Source organism: Trichechus manatus, unplaced genomic scaffold, assembly GCF_000243295.1.
Source record: "Trichechus manatus latirostris isolate Lorelei unplaced genomic scaffold, TriManLat1.0 scaffold00214, whole genome shotgun sequence".
Classification (NCBI taxonomy): Eukaryota; Metazoa; Chordata; class Mammalia; order Sirenia; family Trichechidae; genus Trichechus; species Trichechus manatus.
Window position 1 is genome coordinate 1,218,354 of NW_004444150.1, and position 10,198 is coordinate 1,228,551.

General features: G+C 44.0%; 1 protein-coding gene across 1 annotated transcript in view; it reads left to right on the forward strand.

The window, feature by feature from the left end:
• LOC101351903 (histo-blood group ABO system transferase 2-like) overlaps positions 1 to 10,198 on the forward strand; it is a 42,338-nt gene that overhangs the window by 7,664 nt on the left and 24,476 nt on the right. Inside the window, 1 exon segment of the mRNA XM_023742653.1 lies at positions 9,477 to 9,632. Coding sequence (XP_023598421.1) covers positions 9,477 to 9,632 — 156 coding nt within the window.

Consider the following 10,198-nt stretch of genomic DNA (forward strand, 5'->3'; position numbering starts at 1 on the left):
AGAAGGAATTCAGGTAAACAAGTCAATCAGTAAAGGGACAATAGGTTTGGGAGAACACATCCGGATAAGTCTCGACATGTTGGAGCCAGGCATGCAGCCTGTGGGGGCTGCAGTTGTCAATAGTGCAGCCATGTTTAAATGGCATATATACCCACACTGGAGGTTAAGGATTCTGTAGGAGGTTTCCATCAGGCCTTTTCCAACCACCGTTGAGTGTCACCTGGCCCTATCAGTGAATTTATTAAATTATAAAAATCTGCCAGGCCAAGTTTGTAGGTATCAGCCAAGATTCGAAATTCTTGAGTGAATTTTTAAGGCTCTTTACAAGGGCTGGGAAATTCCTTAACAATGGCATGAAGTTCCACTTTTGACAAAAAACAAAAACAAAAACAAAAAAACCACCCATTGCGGTGGAGTGGATTCCGACTCTTAGTGACCCCACAGGACAGAGTAGAACTGCCCCATAAGGTTTCCAAGGAGCAGCTGGTGGATTTGAACTGTCGAACTTTCAGTTAGCAGTCAAGCTCTTAACCACTGCACCACCAGGGCTCAAAAGTAATGTGTGTGACTTCCGAGCCTCTTCAGGATATTTAATTTTAAAAAGGCATTTCACAAACGGGTTTTACGTCTTCTAGAGGTTCCCTGGGATAATATGGAGGTTCAGTAAGGGGATTTTCTGTAGAGTGGGTCAGTAAGGAGGGGTACAGGGGAGTAGCTGCAGGAAAGGGCAGAGGGAAAGGTGGGGAGCTGGATGTCAGAGGCTGGGAAAGAAAGTCTCTTTGGGAAAGGTAGCCATTTTTATAAAGGGAGCCATTTTGGGAAAAGGAAACACTTTGAGAAAGGGAACCATTTTGGGAACGGGAGCCATTTTAAGTAAGGGAGTCATTTTGGGAAGGTAGGGTATAGGGGCTGCTGCCAGGTAGGTAGTCATTGAGGTTACAGAGCTCTGACGCTGTAATTCTTTAATTTGTTTAGCTTGTTTTGAAACAGCCTCCTGCAAAGAGGCAGATTTATCATTATGGTTTCCTTTGGAATCTTCCAAGTAGCAACTTGGATTCCGACTCATAGTGACCCTATAGGACAGAGTCGAACTGCCCCACGGGGTTTCCTAGGCACACAACAGCACAACATCCACCCCTACAGTGGGGCAGTCTCCCCCCGGGCCTCAAACTCTCCCCATGAATCCAAGAGGAATATGATGGAGTCCAGAGTGTCCTGTTTTGCTCCCAGCACTGCTTTCTTGGTGGTATGAGGTTCCCAACTCTGCTCCCTTCCCTTTCCTTTTATCTCTTATAAGATCAAAGGTGGTGCAGGCCGCACCCCAGGGAAACTCCCTTTACTTTGGATCAGGGATGAGACCTGAGCAAGCGCGTTACGTCCCACCCTAATCCTCTTCAAAATAATCCAATCTTGCCTCATTAACCACAGGCATAGATTAGGATTTACAACATATAGGAAAATCAATCACAAAATGGAGGGCAACCACACAATACCGGGGATTATGGCCTATCCTTTGTTCCCAAACACCGGACCATATAAAGTAGAGATACAATTCTCAGACTTTGCATATTTCTTTTTCTAGTATTTGCTATACTTTTGTCTGTGTTTAAGGTCTATGGACTAATAACTTTCCTTTGGTGAATGAATATTTTTGAAGTTATTGCTTTGTGCATAACTCTTATTGTTTTTAAAGTAGTTTTGTTCTGTCAATTAGTTTTTATTAATTGATAAGACAAATTTGTGTAGTAAACCTTTCTGTGTGTTTTAACCTAAAATCATTGCTTTATATTTTTCTTATTAGTATTTTAATAATCATTAAGTTATTTGCTGAACTCATTATTGTTTACTCACACATGCCCTTCTTTAAAGGACCATATTTTAGTTTCAAACCACGTGTCTGTCAGTTTGTCGTACTGTGGTGGCTTGCGTGTTGCTGTGATACTGGAAGCATTGCCACTGGTATTTCAAATACCAGCAAGGTAACATTTGGTTGACAGGTTTCAGTGGAGCTTCCAGACTAAGACAGACTAGGAAGAAGGACCTAGCCGTCTACTTCTGAAAAAATTGGCCAGTAAAAACCTTATGAATAGCAGCAGAACATTGTCTGATATAGTGCCAGAAAATGAATCCCTCAGGTTGGAAGGCACTCAAAATACAACTGGGGAAGAGCCGCTTCCTCAAAGTAGAGTCAACTTTAATGACATAAACGGAGTCAAGCAAGGAATAAAGAAGATCAAAGAAGAATTGACGCCTTTGAATTAGCATGTTGGTGAACAATATTGAATATACCATGGAATGCCAGAAGAACGAACAAAATGTGTCTTGGAAAAAGTACATCCGGAATGCTCTTTGGAAGCGAGGATGATGAGACTTTGTCTCACGTACTTTGGACATGTTGTCAGGAGGGACCGATACCTGGAGAAGGACATCATGCTTAGTAAAGTAGAGGGCCAGTGAAAAAGAGGAAGACTCCAATGAGATGGATTGACACAGTGGCTGCAACAATGGACTCGAGCATAACAATGATTGTGAGGCTGGCACAGGACTGGGCAGTGTTTCATTCTATTGTACATAGGATTCCTATGAAACTGCCTCGACGGCACCTAGCAACAATAACAATAGTTTAGTTTCTCAGTCATTTGTATGCTAGTTGCTCTTGTTTATTTCTTCTGGGCAATGTTCCTCCATTATGAAGCCTTTCTTAAGTTCTTTGTTACTATGCCTCGTAATAACCACTGAGGCCTAAAAAGAGAACTTTTTTTTCAGATTGGCTCAATTAATAACAAACACCTTCTGTTGCCCTTAAATTAACACCACTGGACAAAGGGAAAAAGACATTCATAAAATACTTCAACAAACAGTTTGACTTCACACCATTCTTCCTATGGCTGTAACTTCTTTTTCTGGTTACTTACCAAAGGAATAGAGTCATGGCTGAGAAAGTTATTACGAACTGGATTGATTATCCAGATATTGATTGTAATTGTTATTAGAATTGTTAAGTGTGTTTTAAATTGCATATCCAAATTAAGAAGTTTACCACCACTGGAACAACTTATGTACATTGACTCCACTCACTCTTATAACATAGTGGATGGATCCTACACCCTCTATTAGCTTCAATGAAAAGTCAGCTATTCCTTCAATTTGGCCTAGGTCTCTGAGTCACTACCCTCCCAGGTAACAAAATCCAGACAAGACACACAGTGAAGAACCTGATAATATCCAACTAAGTAGCTAAGTCATGAGTTTAAAGGCCTGAAGCAGGACAGGCCACCATCTAATATATACAGACCATGCTAAAGGGCCCATATTAAGATCACTGAAGACAGCTGCTCGATCATAGGATGGTGAAGAAACACAGAGCTGCCTGGTAACTAAGGTACCAGTGATCCCCTACTATGGAGAAAAAGACTCAACATCAGAAATAAGATAGGTATAAACCATGAAGGCTGAGCCACCACCTAGGAGCAACATATCGAGAACCCATGTAGAAGAAAGCATGCCCATAAGTGTTATCAAACGATGTTCTTTTAAATCCTTGATCAAAATGAGGGAATGATATGTTGTTGTTGTTAGGTGCCTTCTAATTGGCTCCAACTCATAGCGACCCTATGAACAACAGAAGAAAACACTGCCCAGTCCTGTGCCATCCTCAAAATCGTTGTTATGCTTGAGCCTATTGTTGCAGCCACTGTGTCAATCTACCTCGTTGAGGGCCTTCCTCTTTTTCACTGACCTTCTACTTTACCAAGCATGATGTCCTTCTCCAGGGACTAGTCTCTCCTGACAACATGTCCAAAGTATAGAAGACGTAGTCTTGCCTTCCTTGCTTCTAAGGAGTATTCTGGTTGTACTTCTTCCAAGACAGACCTGTTCGTTCTTTTGGCAGTCCATGGTATATTTAATGTTCCTCACCAATACTACAATTCAAAACCCTCAATTCTTCATCTTCCTTATTCATTGTCCAGCTTTCGCATGCATATGAGGTGATTGAAACACCATGGCTTGGATCAGGGGCACCTTAGTGTTCAAGGTGACATCTTTGCTTTTCAGCACTTTGAAGAGGTCGTTTGCAGCAGATTTGCCCATTGCAACACGTCTTTTGATTTCTTGACTCTGCTTCCATGGGTGTTGATTGTGGATCCAAGTAAAATGAAATCCTTGACAACTTCAATCTTTTCTCCATTTATCATGATGTTGCTTGTTGGTTCAGTTGTAAGGATTTTTGTTTTCTTTATGTTGAGGTGTAATCCATACTAAAGGCTATAAGTGCTTCAAGTCCTCTTCGCTTTCAGCAAGCTAGGTTGTGTCAACTGCATATCACCGGTTGTTAATGAGTCTTCCTCTAATCCTGATGCCCTGTTCTTTTTCGTATAGTCCAGCTTCTTGGATTCTTCGCTCAGCATACCGATTGAATAGGTATGGTGAAAGGATACAACCCTGACTCACACCTTTCCTAACTTTAAATCACAAACTATCCTCTTGTTCTGTCTAAACAACTGCCTGTTGATCTATGTACAGGTTCCTAAAGAGCACATTTAAGTGTTCTGGAATTCTCATTCTTCACAATGTTGTCCATAATTTGTTATGATCCACACAGTCGAATGCCTTAGCATAGACAACAAAACACAGGTAAACATCTTTCTGGTATTCTCTGCTTTCAGCCAGGATCCATCTAACATCAGCAATGATATCCCTGGTTCCACATCCTCTTCTGAATCCGGCCTGAATTTCTGGCAGTACCCTGTTGATACACTGCTGCAGCGGCTTTTGAATGCTCTTCAGCAAAATTTTACTTGTGTGTGATATTAATGACGTTGTTCGATAATTTCCACATTTGGTTGGATCACCTTTCTTGGGAATAGGCATAAATATGGATCTCTTCCAGTCGGTTGGCCAGGTAGCTCTCTTCCAAATTTCTTGGCATAGTCGAGTGAGCACTTCCAGCACTGCATCCATTTGTTGAAACATCTCAATTGATATTCCGTCAATCCCTGGAGCCTTGTTTTTCACCAATGCCTTCAGTGCAGCTTGGACTTCTTCCTTCAGCACCATTGGTTCCTAATCATATGCTACCTCTTGAAATGGCTGAACCTCGACCAACTATTTTTGGTATAATGATTGTGCATTCCTTCCATCTCTTTTGATGGTTCCTGCATCGTTTAATATTTTCCCCATAAAATCCTTCACTATTGCAACTTGAGGCTTAAATTTTTTCCTCAGTTCTTTCAGCTTGAGGAATGCCGAGTATGTTCTTCCTTTTTGGTTTCCTATCTCCAGCTCTTTGCGCCTGTCATTATAATGCTTTACTTTGTCTTCTTGAGCTACCCTTTGAAATCTTCTGTTCAGTTCTTTTACTTCTTCATTTCTTCCTTTTGCTTTAGCTACTTGACATTCAAAAGCAAGTTTCAGAGTCTCTTCTGACATCCATTTTGGTCTTTTCTTTCTTTCCTGTCTTTTTAATGACCTCTTGCTTTCTTCATGTATGACGTCTTTGATGTTATTCCTCAACTCGTCTGGTCTTTGGTCATTATTGTTCAGTGGGTCAAATCTGTTCTTGAGATGGTCTCTCAATTCAAGTGGGGTATACTCAAGGTCGTACTTTGGCTGTCTTGGACTTGTTCTAATTTTCTGCAGTTGCAACTAGAATTTGCATATGAGCAGTTGATGCTCTGTTCTGCAGTCAGCCCCTGGCCTTGTTCTCACTGATGATATTGAGCTTTTCCATTGCCTTTTTCCACAGATGTAGTCGATTTGATTCTTGTGTATTCCATCTGGTGAGGCCCATGTATAGTCACCGTTTATGTTGTTGAAAAAAAGGTATTTGCAATGCAGAACTCGTTGGTCTTGAAAAATTCTGTCATGCGATCTCCAGCATCTTTGTATTACCAAGGCCATATTTTCCAACTACCGATTCTTCTTCTTTGTTTCCAACTTTAGCATTCCAATCACCAGTAATTATCAATGCATCCTGATTGCATGTTCGATCAATTTCAAACTGCAGAAGCTGGTAAAAATCTTCAATTTCTTCATCTTTAGCCTTAGTGGTTGGTGCATAAATTTGAATAATAGTCATATTAACTGGCCTTCCTTGTAGGCATATGGATATTGTCCCATCACTGATAGAGTTGTACTTTAGGATAGATCTTGAAATCTTCTTTTTGGTTATGAATGCAACACCATTTGTCTTCAAGTTGTCATTCCCGGCATAGTAGACCATATGATTGTTGGATAATGGCCAATACCAGTCCATTTCAGCTCACTAACGCCTAGGATATCAATGTTTATGCGTTCCATTTCATTTTTGATGATTTCCAATTTTCCTAGATTCATACTGCAGACATTCCACTTTCCAATTATTAACGGATGTTTGCAGCTATTTCTTCTCATTTTGAGTTGTGCCACTTCATGAAATGAAGGTCCCAAAATCTTGACTCCATCCATGTCATTAAGGTTGGCTCTACTTTGAGGAGGCAGCTCGTCCCCAGTTGTCTTTTGAGTGCCTTCCAACCTGGGGGGCTCATCTTCTGACACTGTATCAGACAATGTTCTGCCGCTATTCATAAGATTTTCACTGGCTAATTCTTTTCAGAAGGAGACTGCCAGGTCCTTCTTCCTAGTCTGTCTTAGTCTGGAAGCTCAGCTGTGTCCTGAGGCCATCGCTTGAGATATAAAAGAGAGAAGTGAGCTGAGAGACTCGGGAACCACATACCACCAAAAAAGCAGTGCTGGGAGCAGAGCACGTCCTTTGGGCCTGGGGTCCCTGGGTGGAGAAGCCCCTAGTCCAGGGGAACATTGATGAGAAGGCCAACGGAACAGAAAGCCTTCCCCTTGAGCTGACACCCTGAATTTGGACTTTTAGGCTACTATACTGTGAAGAAATAAATTTCTCTTTGTTAAAACCATCCACTTGGGGCATTTCAGTTATAGCAGCACTAAGTGACTAAGACAGGTACCTTATCTTAACCAACAAAGAGGCTATGCTACGAGGAAGTTATACTCTCAAAAGGAGAGTATTGCAATTTTCTTGTGACTGACTTGAGAACTCCTTGCAAGTCACTAAGCCAAGAACAAATGCTGCTTAGTCATTCCCAAGGAAACTTCCCCATAGTAACTGAATGGTATCTAGCCAACAGACTCCTTAAACCAATCATGTATTCCCATATGTTATGTTTCCCACCTTCGACAATGATGTATTAATGAATAATAAGATTTTTTTCTTAACTTAATTTCCGTCTGTAATATTATATTAGAAAGTCCCTAATTGTGATTCAGTGGATTCTGTTAGTCTCTTGTGCCCAGTGCACACCAGCAGATCCCTCATTGCAATGATTGTCTTTGCCTTGGCTTAATAAAAATCTCTTTTAATTAAATTTGATTCTGGAGTCTTTTTCCCCTAAGGCACCCTTCATGTGGGGTTCTGTCTTTTTGTACTTCTTACAGCAGTGTTTCTCACCTTTTTTCTTCCCCAGTATGGCACCAGAAAGGAGTCCCAGTGGCACAATGGCTAAAGCACTCAACTGCTAACCAAAAGGTTGGTGGTTCAATCCACCAGCTGCTCTGAAGGAGGAAGACGTGGCAGTCCGCTTCCATAAAGATTACAGCCTTGGAAACCCTATGGGGCAGTTCTACTCTGTCCTATAGGGTTGCTATGAGTCAGAATCAACCCCACAGCAATGGGTTTTGTTTGTTTTTTAAAATGTTTACAGAAGCAGAGCAGAGCCACTGGGTGTGTTCAAACCACCAACCTTTGGGTTAGCATCCAAGGACTTACATACACTCACACACAAACTCACAGAAAGCAGAAGGCGAAAGGAAGTTTTAGGGGACAAATCAGAGCAACAGCATGGCCGTAGCCACATGGTTGGGCTCCTTGCCAGATGAACACAGAACACGTTGTCTGCTTTTTGCTTGATTCCAGTTCCATCTGCTCTGCCCTACCTACAGGCCTGCCCTTGTAACTTTTGTCCCATAAGAGTCATTAGCAAGCTCTGTCCCTTCCTCTGCTGGTCACCTCTCCCTGTTATTCTTCAGCTACTCCGTGCCACTCAGGTGTTCCTCACCCTAACTCCAGCTGCTACCAACCTTGCCCTACTCTTCATGACCAGCCTGCAGTTGCACACACAGGCATCCCTTTCCCATGTCCTGCTGCCCCAGGCTCGAGGTGCAGTGGAGGCTCCTCACTCACAGACCCATTCCCAGGCCCTTCAAAGGCCAAGGTACCCTTGGGATGCTGAGCAGAAAGGACCCAGTTGTTCATCCTCAGTGTCTGGGGCAATATTTGGGGCTGGATGGGTACAGGATCTGGAGACCAAAGGGGAGGAGAAAAGGCCCAGGCTCCTCCTGTCCTGTTTTCTACCCCCACCTTGGCCTGGTGGGATGCCCCCCGCCTTCCCTTCCTCTCAGGTGCACCATGTTCAATTTCTAAGTGGGGCCCATGGACCCTGACATACCCATACCCTAGATGGGCCTCCGGGCACCTGGGTACCTCCCTTAAAGATGAAGATGATGATCTTTCAGAAGCAACCGCCACCAATGCCTTTATTTAAGCTTATCTTCAGCCGGGTGTCTCAGAAATCTCTGGGACCAGAAACTCTCCCTCTAGGGTGTCCCCACTCCATGCATCCATGGTAATGTTACGGCAATAACGTGGATTGGAGCCGCCTGCCTCAATAGCCAATTCTGAGGGTGAGGTAAGCAGCAAGAGTTTTATTACATATTGATATATAAGAGACAGACGGGAATAGATTCCTCCAAAAACCCATCTTCCCTACTGGAGATTGGCTGAAGGCTTTCTAGGGACAAGATTATGGATCCTAGAAGTTTGTGTTAGTTCCCCCTGGAGGTAGTTACATCTCAGATGAGTTTTTACTGGTATTCTTGAGGGTTATCTGGAGACTTCCTGGTTTTCTTGTCGCAAGATGGGTACTTTGTTTGGTTTTTCATTCCTAGATCATTATTACTTGTTTTCCACACTCCAAGGAGGAAAATTGGTTAATCTTAAACTTTCTATAGTAACTGGAATGGGGGGGGGGGCAAACAAGATCATGAGACAATGCGGAGGTTAGCAATGGAGAGTAATAATAGTGAGCTGGACCTATGCAGCTACTTCCAGTAAGATCTGGGAAGTGTCCGTGACCTGGTGGTGGATGGGGAGGCCCTGTGTCAGCTGTGATGGAAAGTAGCTCCATGTTGGGGGCACAGGTGAGGCACAGGGAGTAGGGAGGGTGAGCTGGGCTTGGAGACGTCAGCAGGGGCCAAGCCTCCTGGGTTGGGGCTGAGCAAGGCCAGGTGACCCTAACAGCAGGAGGTGTGGGGTAAAATACTGTTGCTATGCTGGCTAATAATGGGATCTCAATAGCCAGTCTCGGGAACTGGCAGACGTATCTGGGTCATGCTGTTAGGAGTAATGTTCTGGCATTCTACAAAGATCCGGGCAAACCGGAAATTTGCTGAGGCTCTTCCCCACACAGAGGAGAAGGTGGGGCTCCTGAGAAGGCTGACTTCTGTTCTGCAGGCACTCCCACTGGAGACTTCCGTCTGGGCTGTGCTGCCCTGGCCCCTGCTGCCCAGCTGCTCTCCACTCCCATCCTGGGTGTGGGTCGTCTGAGGAGTCATGGCGCCAAGAAGTGAGTACAGGGATGAGAGTTCTAGGAAGAGGGCTGTGGGTGCCACCATCTTGGCAAGACCCTGAGGGGGCTGGACCCATGGAGGAGAGGGACAGCTGGATGGAGGCAGAGGTCTGGGTACCTGTATTTGCTGTATGTGGTTTTGTGGCAGAGGTTACGAAGATGCCGGAGAAGTAGGACAGAAGGTTGTGGACATGGTGGTGTTAGGGCAGCTGGCTGGCCCATGGGGAACAGACCCCTGATTTGACATACAAAGCTGAGGGAGCAGAGCCTCCCAGCCTGTCTCCCTACATCTTGGATGGGTGGAAGGTCCACTCCACAGCTGTCCTCTTTCCGGGCTCCTTCCTTTCCCTACTTGTCTGGGTTCCGTGGTCAGTGGGGGTTCAGAGGCTTTCCAAGAAGCTCAGGCACAATGGTGCTTTGGGCCAGTCCTGGCCACCTGCTCTGGGAGGTGGAAGGGCAGGAAGGAAATGAGTTCCGATCTCCCCGCAGCCCCTCCAACATTTGTTATTTCCAGTGTTTTTGATTCGTGCCAGTAATGCCGGGGTGAGATGGTATCTCATTGT